At 48.6% G+C, this 19,122-nt stretch overlaps 1 protein-coding gene and 1 long non-coding RNA gene across 3 annotated transcripts in view; one reads left to right on the top strand and one right to left on the bottom strand.

The window, feature by feature from the left end:
• TBXAS1 (thromboxane A synthase 1) overlaps positions 1 to 19,122 on the bottom strand; it is a 157,787-nt gene that overhangs the window by 23,363 nt on the left and 115,302 nt on the right. The window contains exon 11 of one of the 2 annotated variants that reach the window (XM_036065169.2): positions 4,008 to 5,196. The exons of the other annotated variant lie outside the window; for it this stretch is intronic. Coding sequence (XP_035921062.1) covers positions 4,960 to 5,196 — 237 coding nt within the window. The 3' untranslated portion in view covers positions 4,008 to 4,959. Of the gene's footprint in view, positions 1 to 4,007; positions 5,197 to 19,122 lie in introns of those variants that run through there. 2 annotated transcript variants of the gene reach the window in all.
• LOC118521277 (uncharacterized) overlaps positions 63 to 19,122 on the top strand; it is a 35,585-nt gene continuing 16,525 nt past the window's right edge. The window contains exon 1 of the long non-coding RNA XR_013442897.1: positions 63 to 3,760. This is a non-coding gene — a long non-coding RNA (uncharacterized LOC118521277). The remainder of the gene's footprint in view (positions 3,761 to 19,122) is intronic.

Below are 19,122 nucleotides of genomic sequence, written 5' to 3'. Positions count from 1 at the left end.
TACTTAGCTTCCCGATGTGTGTGTGTGTGTGTGTGTGTGTGTGTGTGTGTGTGTAAGGTAAATGAAACAGGGCAACAATCATTATGGATTTAGAGCAAAAGCGCCTAGAATTCACTTCAGAAGGCTCTTCATGTACCTGCACATTACCTTTCTTTCTGATGATACTCTTAGTGGGAGGGCCACGTTATAATCGTGTATATAGCTGAAATAATTAAATCCTGGAAACAGATTTAGGGGGAGTGACGCTGGGAAACACGGGTGAGGCTTTACATGGACGTAGCCAAGGAAGGGGGCTTCGGGCCTGAACATTCCTGTACGATTACTGGCCAGACGAGCTGGAAACAGCACAACACAGTCAAAGAAAGAGCCGCGTGCGGTCTCTGTCCCCGCGTGTGGTCTCTGTCCCCGCGTGTCGGACTGTCGGTTGGTCTCTGGCTGGAGCACGGTCCCTCTGCCCTGACCCGTTCTGGCCTCTCGCGCAGGGTGTGTGGATTTGAAACTCCAGTCCCCATGGGGGGATGGAAGTGAGACTCCAGTTTTGGGGTCCCCCTGGCCCCTGGGCTCCGCCGTGGAAAGGGCACAGTAGAGCTGCTTCCTCTAGTGTTTTGACTCATACTGGTTCTCCAGCTGAGCGGCACCCTGGAGTCACCGGGGACCCTGTGATATCCCTTCGAGAAGCCCTGCCTCGCTCAGGGTCTCAGTGTCAGCTCTGAGCTGTACCTTTAAGCTCCCAGGGCATTGTTTAAGCCCCAAGCTTCCAGAAGGTTCTATAAAGTCTAGCTCTGTACACGCGACCCCGGGGAATTCTTTCAGGGTCTGCTCCCTGTTTCCACATCACACTTCCGCCTTGGGAGCCAGAATCGTACAGTGGCTGTGTGTACAGCTTCACGGTCAGCCTCAGTTTCTCACCCCGCAGAATGGAGATAATCCTGACTTCTCCAAAAAGTGGGTAGTCAGCAAAAAGCCTGTTCACGGCCAGCACTTGCCCACGCCCGGCGGGCAGTAAGTCTGGTGAGTGTGCACGGCTGTTAACGACTGTAGCTGTGTGTGCCCCCCCCCCCCCATCCATCCCGCCGTCTTCAGCCCGGGCTTCCTCCCCTCTGGCCAGCCTGTGTAGACTGACTACTCCTCTGGTAGGCCCGACCAACTCTCTGACTTGGTTTCTCCTTGGAGATGCTCCCAGAATGCCCACTTGGCGTCTCACGCCACACCTGAAGACCAGCCCCTGCCATGACACCACGCTGGGAACAGGCTGCCCTGTTGCCCCCACCCAGGACCTCAGTGCCCGGACGCCCGATTGTCTGGCACATGACAGGAAAGGAGAAGGGGCTGGATGAGATGAGGTGGGATCAGAGCCTGCAAGGGTAGTCCATCTGCTCATTCCTCAGGGCCCCCCGGGAGGCCCATGGGCATTGGGGCTACTATGGTGAGTCTGTCTCCTGTGGAGCTTCCGGTCCCGTGGGAGACACAGACTAATCCCAGACACAGAAAAGCACCGCAGAGCGAAGTGTTTGGAAGGAAAGGTTTGAAGAGGGTAAAGTATGACTTTGTTCACCATGCTTCAGAATGCTTGAAGGAGTTCACTTTTTTGGAGCACATAAAAGGAAGTACCTTTTCTATCTAGTATATTTTAAACTTGTAGGACTTATTATTCTACAGGGTTACAATAACCGAGATCTATTTTGACACATTCAGGGAAGATTACCGGAGAACAGGTTATTAATGGGGCCACCCGGTTACTGGAAACCACTATCACAGATGCAGCTGCCGCGTTCTCCTCTGCCCGTCTGCCCACACCCTGGGCTGGCCACCACTCTGGCTGTGTCACCCTCTAGAGGGACACAGACTGGAGCGGGACTCAGGTGGCCGGGGCACTTGAACCTCTGCCACATGGAGAACATTTGCAGAAGCCAGAGGGGTGTAGTCTCTAACTTGTAAAGGGTCATTTGATGGGGGCCCAGAGTTTGAAGCGATGAGGGGAAGCTGTAGGGAGATGGATTTGTGGATTAATGGTCTGGTCCAGCGTGTGAAACATGGAAGAGGGGAGCCCCTCATCCCTGGAGTGACTGCTGGATGATAGGCCTAGGAGAGGGCCTTCGGGATCGACCTGCAATCGCTGAAATCCTTCAAAGTCCTCAGGTCTTGGTAATTCGACCATTATTTTGTTGGTCTCTAGCAGGAAACAGTATCCTGGGGAAATGGGATGTGAAAAGAGCAAGTTTGTTGGAAGGGAAGGAGGGTAGGGAAAGTTCCAGGCTGAAAGGGGACCCCGGAGTGGCAGGGAAGGGACCGCTGGCTGAGGGGCATGGATGCTGAGAACCAGAGGCACATGAAGGGACACGTGTCTACTTAAGGCTTCTGGGGTGATATCTTTACTATGGGAATAACGGGAAGAATCGAAACGACGGCAGAAGAGAAACATATGCTTCTGGAGAGCACAGGTGCTGGGACCCATGCTAAGTGCTTTATGTTTGTCACCACATTTAATTGGCCCCAACAGAAGGGAGCAGATATGCTTATTATCCCCTTTTAACAGTTGAGGAAACTGAGGTTTAGGCTCATGCAGCTGGTTCGGGGGTTCAGCCTGGCTTTGAGGCAGGGAATCCAACCCGGAGCCTTCGCCATCAGCCCAGCTCCATTCAGGGTGGAGGAAGATAAATTGGGGAAAGGGCCACGGGAGCTGCAAAATGCTGTCTGTGAGTCATGCTATGAGCATCTTGCTTCGTGCGTCCCTGAGGAGGTGGGTTGTGGCTCCCTGTGCCGAGCCCTGTGAGTTCTGCTGGGGCCAAGAGGAAACCAAAGGCAAGGTTATTCTGTGGGGTAGAGGGAAAGCACCAGGTCGACTTCTCTGCATAAACTGACTGACTACTGAGCTAATAAAAATACCAGAAGGAGCCCTGCATTTGGATTCTGTAGGCCAGGATGTACTCTTGTAGGGTCACAAGAGGGGAAATGGGAGGGGTGCCTCAGTGGCTCAGTTGGTTAAGCATCTGCCTTGGGCTCAGGGCATGATCCTGGGGTTCTGGGATCGAGCCCCATGTCAGGCTCCCTGCTCAGCATGGACTCTGCTTCTCCCTCTCCCTCTGGCCCTCCCCACTCATGTTCTCTCTCTCTCTAACAAATAAATAAAATATTAAAAAAAAAAAAAAAAGAAACGGGAAAGGTGCTCTGGGGACCATGCATGACTTTGGAATTTGTCATCACAACTAGCAAAAAAGTATGTTGTGGAGTGGATGGCCATAGAGAGGATCTAGAGGATAGTAAACTGAATGATCATCAGATCCCAGAAAGTTCTGAATGTAGTTTGAAAATCTAGACTGAGTGTGTGAGAAAAGTATACAATACACATGGATATCTCCTGGGTTGATGTCTTTTTCCTGCCAGTGTACTTGTTTGCGGGCCCTCAGCTCAGCAGACCTCCATGTCCTGATGGCAGAGCATAGGAGTTAGAGAAAGAAGACTTGAGCTCTTCCAGTCTGCATTTGCTGTGTGACCCTGAGAAAAACACTTAGCCTCTCTGAACCGATGTTTTCTCAACTCCAAAAGGATTATTTACAAGAGATACTCTGTCAACTTCATAGGTCAGGGAGAACAAATGGTAACAAACAACAGTTACTGTTTTTATGTTTTTCTTACACCTCTTACAGTGCCTGTCCCGGGGGGGAGCACATGGAATATGCATTGTAAAGATCTCCCGAGGCAACAGAATAGTGAGACAAGGTTGGGGCCAGAAGGGAAGGAAGATGCTAAAGATCAAATGGTAAGTGCCAAGATGAATTAGTTTAAATGTTGCTATGTCAAAGCAATAATATAATCCTTTTAGATCAGCAATGATGTAAATCTTGGGGATTTTAGAAGAATATGAAGTGATAACAAAATGGTTTAGAAGTAATATAATTAGGTAAAAGAAAACAAAAACAATGTGGCTCCCAGAATGTTCATTGTAACTTGGAGATCAAGAAAGCAGACACTAGAAAGTGCGGTAGAATGAAACCAGAAACACAGGCTTGAGAGTTGGGGGACCCAAGTTTTATTCCTAGTTTAGCCACAAATTAGTGAAATGGACTTGGAAAGTCTCTTAACTGATCTGACACATTTCCTCATTTGTATAGTGGGTTTTTAAGAAATCTCTTCATTCACTTTCCTGAGCTATAACCCTCTAACCCAGTGTTTTTCAAAATGTGGGCTACGATGCCTTAGGGAACTGTGAATTCAATTTAGGGGATTAAGACCAGCATTTTAAAAAAGGAAATAGAATGGAATAGAACATAGAGTGTATCACACATAGAAGACGACATGTTGTTTCATAGAACGTTTGTTTCAGTTACATGGGTATGTCTGGACTGGGTTGATTTATAAAATATATTTCTTATGATGCGTTGTGGTCAGAAAGTTTGAAAACCAGCTCTGTAACACTCGGTGCTGCCAGGAAAGCTCAGGTATGCTGCCTACCTCAGTTTCCCCCTTTGCACTGGTACCTTTATAATCCGATCCCTTTGACTTTGCATAAAGATACCAAGGGCCCAGAGGCCAGCACCCTTCTCTACACAACACCTCCCCCCTCCCCGCTGTGAGCACAGAGCCAGTAGGGGATAAGGTGTTTATGAAGTTAGAATAGAGTTGCCAGATTTATCAAATAAAACTAGAAGCCTTCAGTTAACTGTGAATTTCAGCTACACAATGAATCATGTTTTAGTATAAGTATGTCCCAAATACTGCACGAGAATACTTACACTACGAAATGATTCAGTGTTGATCAGAAATTTAAATTTAACCAGCCACCTGTATTTTATCTGGCAACCCTAAATAAGTAATAAATAAAGAGCAAACAGGAGGGAAAGTTTCCAAAGACTATGACTTTAAGCACCCAAACTACAAAAGTTTGTGCTTTAATATGATCATAAATTAACAGCTGTATTGTATTATGCAAATTTATGTTAAGTTATTCACTATCTGTCATCACGCTCCAATAAAAATTGTATATATGACATTTAGGAAAAAATGGCATCTTCTGATAAGAGTCTTGTGTTGCATTTGGTGGCGCTGATTACCTTCCGCTCGCCTGAATGCCGTAGCCACAGACGTGCAGGGCCGGGGTCTTTGTGAGCGATTCCCCGAATTACTTATGGTCTGTCTAGATCCTCGAGAACAATCCCAGGGAGTGGCCAGGAGCTGCTTTCCCTCCATTTTCATTGCCTTTCAGAAGAAATGCAGGTCAGCGGCGAAATAGCAGGAAAGAACCCCCCTCCTCTCATCTAGAAGTTGGCCATTTCCCACCAGTAAACACTGTGCAGTATGAAGGTTTGCCTCACTGGACAAGCACGGAGGGACATGATTTGGTTTTTAATCTCTGTTGGCCTTCATGTTTCCGGGTGATTATACGCAAAGGGAAGAAAGCAATTTCTGCTGTTCCCTTTCTATAGCATCGCTATACAAATGCCCACCACTTGACTAATTTAACATTTACAGTATAATAGATATGCCTTATCTCTGGGCTGATCCGCTTAATTTTGTCACTGATGACCGTCACCCTCTTGGAGACTTCTGGTATGCCACCAGCATTTTTTTTTTTCTTTTTAGCTTTTATAATTTTTTTTTTTTTTTAATTGTGGGATATTGTCTGTGGAAGGAATGCTGGTGTCTGTTCTGGAAAGGTGGGAGGCGTCAAGTCTCACTAAGGGCACATTACATCCCCAGAGCCGAAGCTTAGAGGAGGCCAGGGAGCAGATGGCCCTGAGGAATCTTTGAGGAATGCCAGGCTGGGCTTGGAAGACAGGCTGTTTGCAGCAGGAATGACCGGGAGGAAGGCAGGTGAGGTCTGTTGAGTTAAAAGGGGACTCTTTGTTCATCCCGAAGAGAAAATACAGACACTGTCGTGCTGGGGGTGGGGGGGCCTACACCATGCTTGCTCTCCCACCACAAATGCAGACTCTGGTTAGGGGCAAGGCACCCTGGCGACGCTTGGTCTTAGCCGAGAGGGTGACAGGCATAGGCCTGGAGTCAGGAAACCACACCCAAACAGCGTGATCCTGGGTGGTCTCCTAAAGCCCCCTGCCTCAGTTTCCTCATCTGCAAAACAAAGGGATTAGATTGCATGGTCTCTAAGTGTCTTTCAGCTTTAGCTTTCATTCATTCATTCATTCATTCATCCAGCATTGAGCACCTACTATGTGCTTGGATATGATGGCAGATCACTGTTCTCATGGTGCCAACAGCTGAGCTTGTCTAGGGGCCAGCAAGCAGAAGCGTGTCATCTGCCTAAGAGCAGCCAAAGGGGAAGGAGGAAGAGCAGGGGGAGGACTCGATAGGATATGGAATTCTTTCTAAGGTTGCTGACTCCCGATTTTCTGAAAACGGCTGAGAAAGACAGATCCCTAGAGGGGCAGTCTGTTGCTTTTTCTTGGTCACTGGCTTTCCCGGCTGAGAAGGCAGAGGTCTCTAATGGGCCGACCCGGACAACTAGGAGGAGGTGCTCCTTTCTGGAAATTACTATCCAAGATGGAGCACCAGCAGGGAGGGATTAAGCTGACGGACCCCTTCACCTAACTCACACGGAAGTGAACGCACTAATCAGAAGAAACGGGTGTTGCAGCTGCAAAGGCTAAGTTTGCTATAGGAAGTCAGATTTGGAGGCATGGGTGGTGTTTTCATCCTTTCCTCCTGTTGTGGAGAAGAAGAGCAGGTCTGGACATGGAACCGGACACTGTTTAGATGCCAGCAATGGGACAGGGTTTGTTTTGCTGGATCACAGCCTGCCTCACCAGAAATCTCATGGAGCCTGAGAAGGGTGTTTGTCAGGATACCCACAAACCTTATTAAGTGGGCCTTAAGCTAAATTTTGAGGGGCGGGGAGAAAAATGCTACCAGATACGATGTTAAATGACAGGTGTGACATACGAATTATTCCCGAGGGGAGAAACTGTCTGTCTGAAACCCAAGAAACAGAATGAATAGAGGGATTCTGATATGGTGCATTTTCCGTAGAAAAAAATTGTTTTACATGGAAATATCAACAGAATTTTAGTTTAAGAGACCCAAGGGCAGAGGAGGAAAATGTAAATTTATCAGATGTTAAGTAAAAAGAAACCATATACTTCTTGGCTTAGGGTTTTCTTTCTTTTGCTATAGGTTTTTATGTTGTTTGATCTGTTTATTGGTTGTTGAAGTAAATTAATTAATTTTTTATGGGGAAGTCTGACACATCTTGATTTATTAGGATTTCTTAGTTCCTCAAAGCCAAAGATCTAAGTAGAAAATGCCATTTATTCTGATAATGACCTTAGGTACTTGGTGGCAGAAGACAAGGAGAGGACCACCCAAGAGAGGAGGAGAAAGGACTTTGGGAACTTTGCGACATCCTGAGAGAGACCTGGTTATCACAGGGCGAACACGATGGTCATAAATGTGTCCGAATGTGTGCTAACCCACTTTGGACAACCATCTGCTCTCATAGAACAATCTACCACAGACCTACTGGTCGTTCGCAAGACAGCACCAAGGAACTGGGAGCTAGTGGATCTGAGTTCAGATTTAGACTTGGTTTCCACCTTGAGCCATTCACTTAATCTCCGAGTTTCAATTTCCTAATCTTTAAGGAAATATTTTCTATATTTAGACATATTGAACTGGTTGTTAGAATTGCTTGGCCCAGGACCAGGCGCAGAACATGTGTTCAATGAATAGTAATTCTTCTTATTATCCATCATGATTATCAATATTACTTGATATTAAATATTTGATCCCAAAGGATCACTCCTTGGTGAAAACAAATTGGGAACGGGGCGTTTCTGAAGCTGACCTTTAACGTAGCTCACATAAAGAGCAGACAGTTACAACTGGCCGCAGGTTCGAGACTGAGTTAAGGAAGACAGACAGAACCCCCTAAAATTGTGTGAGTGACTCACAGTGACTCAAGCCCAGAAACAAAACTGCCAGATGGGGACTCGTGTCATGGAACTTGAGACACTTGCGTTTGCTGTTTGTAGGTGATTTCTAATTTACGTAATAATCTTGATTCGTAAGGCCCATTTCTTTACAGAGTTAGGTCAGATTTACTTAACACGGAAAATGATTATGAATAGTTATGGAGCTCCATAAATGGTTACTGTTAGGATGATGATGGTGGTGACCACATCATTAGTAGCTTTCTGGCCTACAAATCATTGATTTAGGGAATCATTAAAGGAGCTTTTCAGAGAAAGGTGAGAGGATGAGAGAGAGAGAGAGAGAGAGGAGAGAGGCGTGCTCTGGGCAGTCAGAAACACATTCCCTCTATTCTGAGATAATGTGTGGTCTAGGGACTTCCCTGGGCCTCACTTGTCTTGTCCAGAAGATGGAGAAACAGCCCCTCCTGCCCCTGGAGGTGGGACACAGACCCGATGACCTCCAGCTTGGGATCCTCCAGGTCTAAGGATCATAATCATAAGAGGTGCCTTCAAAGAGGCCGGGCTGCTGAGGGTTCGAGGCCAGCACCTCTGGCTCTTGCCAACAGCACCTTGTTTCTGGGCTCTCTGGATGGGCCGGGTCTATACCGCAACACAGTCACAGAAAACCCACTACTTCCTGGTGACCAAATGAGTGACTTCTAAAAAAGTAAAAAGCAACTCCAGTAATTATGCAGAGTATTTACAAAGTTAGTCCTGTCCTTAATTATGTAACCCAAGGTCACTGTTAAAGCTAAGTTTGCAGATGCACCTCATGGGAATATGGCACCAGCTTTTCAGCCTGGCTGCATCTTAGAATCATCTGGGGACTTTTTTTTTTTTTTTGAGATTTTATTTATTTGAGAGAGAAAATGAGTGGTGGGAAGGGTCAGAGGGAGAGAGAGAGAAGCAGACTCCCCACTGAGGAGGAAGGCCAACGCGGCGCTCGATCCCAGGACCCAGAGATCATGACCTGAGCTGAAGGTAGTCGCTTAACCGACTGAGCCAACCAGAAGCCCCCCATCTGGGGACTTTTTTTTTTTTTTTTTAAAGATTTTATTTATTTATTTGAGACAGAGAGAATGAGAGAGAGAGAGCACATGAGAGGGGGGAGGGTCAGAGGGAGAAGCAGGCTCCCTGCTGAGCAGGGAGCCCGATGCGGGACTCGATCCAGGGACTCCAGGATCATGACCTGAGCCGAAGGCAGTCGCTTAACCAACTGAGCCACCCAGGCGCCCCATCTGGGGACTTTTAAAGAAGCATGATGCCCAGCCTTGCTGCGGGCCAACTACATCAGAATCACTGGGGGTGGATCCCAAACATCTGTGGTTTCTAGTAAGTTCTCAAGGACAGGGAATACCCCTGGCGGCTCTTGGGCCTTGATTCGCATGTGGCCCTCAGTTCCAGTGGCCGCGTGGATAGGAGAAGGAACTGCTAAGAGGTCTCTAGTTGCCTGAAGTCAGATTCTGCCTAGGCCTCAGTCTACTTCATTCAGAGACTCAGGGAATTTGGGGAGCACTCTGTAGGCCTCAGGGGGGAGCAACTGCAGATCACAGAGGAGTCGGGCAAGGAGAGCATCCTTCTGAGACAGAGGGCAGGCAGTACCTTCAGTCTCAGGATGAGGAAAATGGCACTCTGCAGCAGCTAATGGCTGGCCCCAGCCAGGAGAGCAGCAAGTCTGGAGACTGCGGCACAGTCGAGAACAGAAGAGGGCCAGGTTGGTCATTAGGCTGCAAGACAGATGTCTCAGATGCACATTTCATGCTCTTCACCAAAGAACACAACGAAAATGAACCACAAGGAAATGCAACTAATGGAAAAATTCCAGGGCCATGGAGCCCAAAGAGAGAGCCTAGGATGGCTGGAGAACTTTCTACAATAAAGGAGACAGGATCAGTGTCAAAAAAAAATATGAGAAAAGCACCAAGAACGGTGTCTGTGGAGGGAGAGAGAAGCCCTGGGATACGATGTTTGTTTCAGGAATATTCCTGCTGCAGGGGGTGGGCATCCAGGGAGGCAGGTCAGCGAAGAAGCTGCCGGTATACTCTTCATCTTGCACTGTGTGGGCCACGGAGAAAGAGCACTTATGGACTCAGAGAATGGGCCTTGAAAAAGTCCCAGAATGAGGGGGGAAGCCACCACAAACCCAAGACCTTCCAGGAAAACTTATTCTTAGGGCAGAGAGCCAGGATGACAGGCCAAAGAAGGTGCCAGATGGGGGTGTGTGCCCCCATCTGCTCGGACAGTTGACATCTCAGCGCCATTAAAGTGGCAGACAGAGCTATAAGCCTCCCCCTCAAGAGGCGGCCCAGAAGTCCCCCCTTCTAGAAGGGCTGGAGCCATGACTGACCCACGCCTTCAGGGAGGGCACCCCAGGATCGAGCAACTCCTTCAGAGGTACTGAACACGAGAGACGATGCTGAGAACGGAGACTAAGTCGTCGGGAGACGCGAGTTCCAGTCCAAGCTAGGCCCCTTCCCCGTGTGTAACCCTTGACAAGTTATCTTCTTGATGCTTCTGTGATGGTGAGTCTTTCCTGCCAACTTGGTCAGGCCACCGCACCATATCTAATCAAACACGAATCTCAGTGTGCTCGTGAAGATTTTCTTGGCTGACAACGTACCATCAACTGACCTGAAGTAAAGGTTACCTTTGATGATGTGGATGAGCCTCAGCCAATCAGTTAAAGGCCTTGAGAGCAAAAACTGAGGTTTCCTGGAGAAGAACAGATTCTCTCTCAAGATTGCAGCATCGAATCCAGACTGAGTTTCCAGACTGCCCTGTGGATTTTGGACTTGCCAGCCCCACAGTCAAATGAGTCCCCTCCTTAAGACCTCTGTCTGTCTCTCCTCTTCCCCCATTGGTTCTGCTCTTCTGGAGATCCCTGACTGATCCAGCCCCTTTCCCCCCATCGATTAAATGGGGATGGTGGTAGTTCTACTTCATAAAGTTGTGAGAGTCGAGTTTTGTATGGCATATAAACAGCAAAGAAGTCTGGTTCGGTCTCTTCCTTTCACAGATAAGGAAACTGAGGCACAGAAAGGGGTATGATAGTAGAATATGTCTGTCCAAAGGCCCTGTGCCCAGAATCATACCTGGGTTCATTCACTTAATCCCCGAGACAACTTTACAAGCTACGTACTGTTGTTATCCCCACTTTACAGACAGGAAGACTGAGGAACAGAGATTATTATGCCAGTCCTCCATGTCACACTGCCAGGGGGTGGCAGCTTGGTGCTTCCATGTGTGCCATTGGCACCCAGGTCCCGGGGTCCCCTCTTTTGGGCTCCTTGGTCAGAGAAAAGTCTGAATGTGATGGGGAGACCCCCGCCCCCAGTGAGAGCTTCTGGACTCTGCTACCAAGCAGGTGAACCACCAAGATGCGGCACCTGTCGCCAGCCAGCAGTGAGAACTGCCTTTGAGGAGCGGGACCCCCAAATAGTGACTGACGAGGCCAGGATACCTAGTTACGCCATTTTCATGAAAAAGTTTGTGCTTTTCCACCAAGCATCCTCCCCTCCACCCCCAGACCTCCCTCCTCCTCAGCCGCTTGAACCAGTTTCTCAACGAGTTGAAGTTCTTGCCTATAGCTAAGGAGGTGAGTTTATCCTCTGCCTTCCAGTTTTAAATTACTAATTAAAATGTCTTGGAGACTAAGCCCATTGCAAAAAAGAGCCTGGGTGGCTTTCTAAAGCTGCTTGTTCATAACCAGAGGGAAGTTGATTCTCTTCTCATCTTTATAATAAGGATTCTTTTCGCGGGGTATCTGTTTTATGCTTCCTACAGCTCTGGCCCCAGTTCGGTCCCAGCAGGGGGAGGCCAGTGGAGTTTAATTACATTCCTCCTATAGGGAACGTTCAAGGAACGAGGCTTTGAAAAACAACTTGTGCCACGAAAAAGAAAAAAAAAATCAAATTAAGCCAGTGAGAAACAGGCATTGCCTTTTGTGTCCTAGAGACCCAATCTAAATATTTAAATTTTAAAGACAGAATTCTAAGTGCTTAACTTTATAAACCTTACCCATTGCAATTCATAGGGGAGTCAAGCCTCCCTTCTGATCTGGCATATTCATATGCTTGGGCTAACAGGCTCGTGTGGTTGCTATCTTCACACATCCCATATTCAACTGTAAAACAAAAATGCTAAAAAAAACCCCCAAAACCAAAAAACAAATGCAACACATGCAAAACACCCAAAATAAAACATAATGCTTCCTACAGTGCCAAGGCAACAAAGACTTTACCAGAAAACAGAGTAAATTGAATGTCTGGGCCGCAAGCAAACCGTTTAGAAAGGTCCCTATTCTCTCCTGACTCCCCACTTTCCCATATTCTCTCTCCATCTGTGAGATGCCCAGTCACTGGCGACTAGTGAGTGTGGAAGTAGCCCCCAGGCAGAAGCTACTGATTCGCTGACTCTAGTAGACAAAGGCCATGAGCTGAGAGACAACAAGTAGGCAAGCGGGTGGGCAATGAACCAAGGCAGGTTTCCATTCGTGCTGCCTTCATCTGCCTGCATCTTCCTCGGTGGTGGCCTTGTCTCTCTGACTCCCATCTACGTCCTCCCTTCCAGGGTGAAATAACCACGTTACCTCCCGCGTACCTCCCTACACTTCCGCCACTCAAATTTGCTTTCAGTTCATCTGCACTTAGAAAAGAAGGGGCAAACGTCATGACATTTGTTGGTGCATTTATTCGTCGTACGCCTATCCGTCATGAGCCTACTAGGGGCCAGACATTGTCGGAGGCTCTGGGAGGTACACTGTGCCCAGCAGACGAGTCCTCGCTCTCGTGGGGCTCCCATCCTTGTGGGGACTTGATCATACCGCCTCTTTCCAAGAGTAAGGGGCATTTTAATAACGGATACTGTGTTGGAACAAAGGAAGGACCTCCAAATGGTGAGGTCTTAAGCCTAGTGATGGGTGGATGGAAAAAGGAGCAGAAGTCTTTAAGTTTGCACCGGAGGATACCATTCTGAGGTCCCTGCTCCATGGGCGTCAAAGAGGCTTTGGTCGATAGAGTCCAGTGAAGTTAAAAAAAAAAAAAAGTGCGTGTGTTTATTCTTTTATTCCAAAAGCTAATTGTTGGGAATACAACCCATCCCTCTGATGTTTGAAGAGCCCATAACGTGAGCAATAGTTACATAAACGAGCCACTCAGTTGAGAATCTAGCTCAGTGCCAAGAGGACCCCACAGAACGCCGAGCTGCACCTGTGGAGTCCACTTTCCCAAGTTTATTTTTAATTCTTGCTTTTCTGGATTGATGTGCACCGACCCCACCAGCTTATTTGCTTAGCAAAGCTTGGCCCCTCCAGAGGCCCAGATATTGAATATAAAATATTCGGAGTTGCCACATGAAAGGCACCAAATGTATGCTGATTGGTGTGGCCTGTCCCCTGAGGAGCCGCTCCTTGCAGGTCGCCTCTCCCTCTGCCAAGACAGAATCGCTCTGCGGGGCCTCGGGGGTGGGGGAAGAGGGGGGTGGGAGCAGTGGGGGGTGGGGGGCGGTGGTGGCTTGGAGCATTAATTGCTAAAAATTAAAAATGCTGAAGTGTTAAGCCTGACAGCATAGGAAAAACATTTGCAAGTCCCTTCTGCTCTCCAACCTGCCTCTCACTTGATCGCCCCCACTGCCCTCATTCGGGATATCACTGTACAAAATTACAGGCTTCAGGGGTGGCCAGGGGCTCCCACGTGGGCAGCGGGTCAGGAGGTGGAGCAGGGAAGCTTCTGTGTCTCCTTGATCTGGGGACTAGGACCAGAATAAGGACAAGGGCAAGGAGATTAAATGCTGTTGTGAACTTTGGAGAGAGAGGAGAGGAGACAGAAAAGGGGCAGGACGAGAGGGGAGGAAAGACAGGAAGGGGCAATGGAGCTTCTCGGAGTTCTGGATGGCACGAGGCCTGGCGCTCGGTGGTCACTGCTGAGGCTCAGGGGAGCAGCTCAAAGTCAGGGCAGGTGATGTTCCTCGGTGGCGCGTGGGCCTGGGCTGGGGGCACCTCCAGGCCGCGGGGAAGAGCCTGGAGCCCCGGGTGGTGCAGGAAGGCCTTGGCACTGGGCAGCACTGGTACACGGCACACACGGTCCCTGCCTTCCTGCAGGTGTCCCCAGGGCAGACGTGGGCAGGTGACCTGGATCACGAAGATCATTGTGTGTACCCAACCATCACATGGGCAGTTAAAAACTGGGCCTGCCACCTGATCCAGGGTGATGGGTCCCCCTGCTCTGGTGACTCTTGAGTTGTCTTGAGCTGTTTTCCTTCCCAGAGCTGGTACTCTCCCAGCAGTGGCCACAAATGATGACTTCCGGGATGGCGTTCTAGGGACACGCCCAGAGAGGCCTCTCTCGGAGGCCACCAAGACTTCTGGGCTCTAATATTAGCTATAGGGATGCCAGGGAAGGGTGAGAGGAGCTCGTTCTGTAGGTCAGATGCTTCCAGAACGGAGGACAGGAAGTGGACAGGTTGGACACGTTCCAAGGTTCCCCCCACTACAGCTCCTGCACCTGCCGTGAAATCCAGGCCCCGGGGGAAGAGCATCGAGGAGGTTCTCTTTGACTGTAATACTTCTACATGGACTCTTACCTGGGGACTCTTATAGCTACCATATCCACTAACTCACCATTTGGTCTAGGGGAGCTCCCTCCCTAAAAGATCCAGCTTGACGGGAACTGTTGGATATGATAGGTTTCCAGTCTACACGTGCATCCTGAGAGAGGGCTCTGGTTACTCCCTTCATCTGCCTGGAAAATAACTTCACATCAACCCAGACGCTCCCCCTAGCTTCCCAGCCTGGAGAAAACTGTTAAAGGAAGCAAGCTGATTTTAGGATTATAGGCAGTACACTTCTGAAGACATTCCCAGGATTGGGTGATACCCCACGTCACTTTCTCTCCCACTCAGTAAAGTGAGTGTGGCATCATTCTTTTTTGGAATGCTTTTGCAACTGTTTGAATTTCTTAACAAAAGGCAAATTATTGGGGAGTATCCGCGCTTTCTCCTGAGGAATAAGGACTTGCCACCTCCAGTCAACTGGGGGAGACGCAGGATATGGGCTCTGGAACCTGGCCGCTCGCAGCGTGGGCCGCGGACTGCAGCATTGGCATCCCCTGGGAGCTTGTCGGAAACGCGGAGTCTCAGGCCCTGCCATGAAACTTTAGTGGTCTCTTACCACGAATCTCGCCGTGCTGGTGTCTCTGCTCTGGTCTTTGGATTTTGGTTCGACTTTAGGGCTGTAGGCTGTCCTGAGTTCCTGCCTCTTTCCTTGTACCTCTTGGCTCTGTGCTCTGTTTATTGCAGGATCTCTAGGGAAGGGCTCAGATGCACCACTAAGCCCCACGTGGCCGGGTGAGGGAGTTGAAGAGGACACCTAAGTTTATTCCTCCTCAGTTGTTGGAGAGCAGGACCTGGGCAAAGGGGAGAAACCTGCCCAATGGGGAAAAACCCATTTTGAGTTTTTCACTTGAATCTTAAAGTCAACCATGCCCTACTCCTTGTGTGAAGATGACCCTGAGTATTCACCCTCGGTAGGATCCAAATTGGGAGACATTTTTTTTCCCATAGTGAGGATGAGATTTGTGTTAAGCTACTCACATTTTTTCACCCAACCCTCCTCCTGTGACAAAGGATGTATATTTATGAAACAGCTGGTTGGGGGCAAAATGGCTTTTTGTGTGTGTGTGTGTGTGGCCACAGAATATGCTTTTTTTTACCCCTTGAGATCCCCTGGCTGTTTCAAGGAACAAATCCTCCACATTAGCAGCATGAGCTAATCAGCTGAAATACCCAGCATGGAATGCTTTTATCCTTCAGAGAAAAAGAAAGAGTAAGTTGTATTTTAATTAGATATTTATAATGGTTACAAAGCAGCTCTTCAAGAGAAGTTTTAAGAATCTGGCCTTCCTTCTAAGGCATAGCTGTGTTCAGATTATCCTAAAGAGAGGTCGTATATCAATCCAGCCCAATTTGTGATAAATTTACAACTGGGTTCTGCACAGCAGATTTATAACAACAATTAAACAGAAGGAAAATGGGTCATAAATTCTGGCTGGCACAGTCCAGCACCAAAGAGAAGAAAAGAGAATGGTTTGGCCAGATCAAAAGTCAATAATTTCCACATAAAGTGCTAAAGCTATAGCAAAAACCATTTATATGGAAAGAAGCTGGTTTTTTTTCCTCCCGTCCTTTTCAAAATTAGATATTGGAGAACACAATGAAGCATCTACATTACGAAGGCCTTATTAAACAATTGGTGTGCTTTCTCAATTTTACGAGGGGTACAAACCCCTCCCTGCTCCTCAATGCCTGAATTTAGTGAAGGTACCTCCCCCTCAGTATGACGAAGGAATCATGGGGGCAGAGAGAGAGAGAGAGTTCTCCAAGAGATCGGATGACTTGAGAGAGCAAGTTTTAAGCTGGATTTCGGTGGTGGGATGAGAGGGAAGCCAGACCAAATTCCAATGCCAGATGATTTGGAAGAAAACACATGTGTCCCTGGAATGAAGCAACCTAAGAGGCATGAGTTATAAAGTGGGTTATAACCATATTATAAATGGAAACAGAAATCCGAACCCCAAAAGGAGAAAGACATCAAGGCCACTTGGGTCAGAACAGGTGGCGGGAGATGGAGCGTGTGAGCTGTAAAAGGTTGGCCAAGATCATCTTCACCAGTGAGGGAAGACCTTCCAGTATCCTTATGCCTGCCAGAAGTTTAGTTCCGCTACAAGCCGAGTGTTGACTGGCAAAGGATGCCGTGAGGCCAGCCGCCAGCCAGGACTTCATTCTCACCGAAAAGGAAGCATTGACTGGCTCCGTGGAAACCACAGGACGCTTGGTATGAAGCGGCCACACCGTTTACAAGAAGTACACAAGAGCAGGCGGGACACATGACTCAGAAGTCCGAAAGAGCAAGCGGCTCTAGGTGCTCTTGGACTTACACCCGTGACTCTGGAAAGCTGGGTTTTAAAAATCCAGCGGGAAGGAGTGTGTGATTGCATAACAAGAGATTTGAAATTCGGAGCCTCTAATCTGGGGACCGCGGATTCTGTGTACTTGGGTGGACACACTGTTTTCTGCACCCAACAGCCAGCCATTCTCCCCGTGTCCCAAGAGAAAGGGTTCGGGGATCCACCGCTCCCCCATCTGTGGTCTGAGTGGTTGGAGGAGACCACACCTAGGCACCAGCTCCAGGGACGGGACAGGGGACCCAGGTCTGCGCCAATCAGAGCGTCCGATTCCCCTCGGTCCCGGTGATTGGTTGAGGGGTGGGCACAGCCCAGTCGCTCTCAATGAGATGCAGGAGACTTCCGCTGAGACTTAGGAGAAGGAGACTCTCGCTGCTTCCTGCCGGACCTGAACCAGCTCTGCAATAGCCCCCTCCCCCGCCCCCATCAGCCTATGGAAAGATTAGAGGGTTTTAAGGAACATTCGTCAGAGCTAGGAGTCATCAGCTTAGAGAAGAGTTCCCTGGGCCCGCCAAGGGACGGGGTCTGGGATAGGACACCCATAGAGCCTGGGCCTGGCATTCCATTCTCCAGTTCGTTCACCTGAGGATGCAGCAGAATTGCTCATTTGCGCCCCCCCCCCCCAACCTATTTGAGCAGAGGAAAAGTAACTGGAAAGAGATGTCAGGGCAAAGGGAGGGGGCAGCCCCGTTGGTGTGGCCAAAGTGTGCGTCCCCGTGGGCCACGTGGATGCTGAGGAAGGCATGGAAGCTCAGAGCAGCCATCTTGCCAGGAGATGCCAGCACCCGGAGGCATGAGGCAGGAACTGGCAGCCCCACCCTGTCAGTGAGCTGTGTAGTGGGGAGGTCCCAGGAGCACTCCGAACAACCCCTCCAGGGCCCCATCCCAGAGGCCACCGCGGGGGAGGTGCTGAGAGAAGCCTCCGTTACGTAGCAATGGGGCATCTGTTAGAAGGCCCCAACCCTGGGAGAACGGGTCCAGGTGGGGCAGGGCAAAGACAGGAAGGAGGGTGAGAAAACAGACCACTGGCCCTCCCCAGAGCAGCTTCCTCAGGCCACGGGTCAGCCTGAGCTAAGGAGATGGAAGGACATGAAATTGGATCTGAGACTGAAGTTTTAAACTGGACCAGACTAGTCTGGACTTTTCAATGCCTAAAAGTGACCAGAAATCTTTGAGATCTATTGGAGGTATCATCAAGGAAAGGGAAAAGGAGATTCATCAGAGCACATTTAAAAGAAATAATTGGAGAAAACACGAAATGTTTCCATGTTTGTACCTCACTTAAGTCAAGACTGTTCAAAATACTGGTTCCACATCTGTCTTGAGACCACTAGGGCAGATCCTGTCTGCAAATGGAGCAAATGGAGCTGAAAGATGGGGAGAGAGAACAACCTGGGTTCCAGTGATAGAGTTTGAGCCCCTGTATCAAGCCATACCTGAAGGTAGATCTCCTCTTTGGAGTTTTCTGTTATGTGGGTCAATAAACTCCCTAGCTGATCTGAGTTAAGTTTTCTATCACTATTAACAGAAAGAATCCCGACTGATACAGTGCGCATACACACTTTTGTTCTTGGGGAGAGGGACACAGCTTTCATTGGATTCTCACAGGGCATTGCTATAAAAGGATACGGCTCAGAGGAAAGAAACTCTGGAGCTGAAATCCAGCGATCTCATTGACAAATACAAGGGAAACCATTGGATGAGGTGTGTGGGGCTCTCCAGGGGCATCGTGGAAGAGCTAGGTCAGAGCATCCTTGGGTGTAGGGTCTGGGGCCTGAGTCTGGCATTAACTGGCACTCAAGAAATATTTGTTGCATGAAAAGCAACAGGAAAATTATAAAAAGTCATACTCTACATGCAAATTTTCAGGAAAATATCAAATGTGTGAACATCTAATCTGCATTTCCATGTCCTGACAGATGGCCCATATTAACAGAACTCTGGTTATAGTAAAGAAGGAAAAGGAAGGAAGGAAGGAAGGAAGGAAGGAAGGAAGGAAGGAATGGAGGGAGGGAGGGAGGGAGGAGAAAAAAAGAACCTACAAATACTCATTGAGTGGGTACCATCTGCAACACCTAACTATTAAAACAACCGTCAAATCAATTTTTTAAAAAAGACAACACCTATGTATTCCCATCTCTCAGAGACAGTCCCAACTATGACCTGGAGAAAGAAAATGACCTGGCTTGTGGTGGGGGGGGGTATCTTTCATGGCTGGGGCAGGGCTTTGGACCCTGTTT

Source organism: Halichoerus grypus, chromosome 12 (genome assembly GCF_964656455.1).
Source record: "Halichoerus grypus chromosome 12, mHalGry1.hap1.1, whole genome shotgun sequence".
In the NCBI taxonomy this organism is placed as follows: Eukaryota; Metazoa; Chordata; class Mammalia; order Carnivora; family Phocidae; genus Halichoerus; species Halichoerus grypus.
The sequence above is the reverse complement of the archived record's forward strand: the minus strand, read 5'-3'. Positions and strand labels throughout refer to the sequence as shown.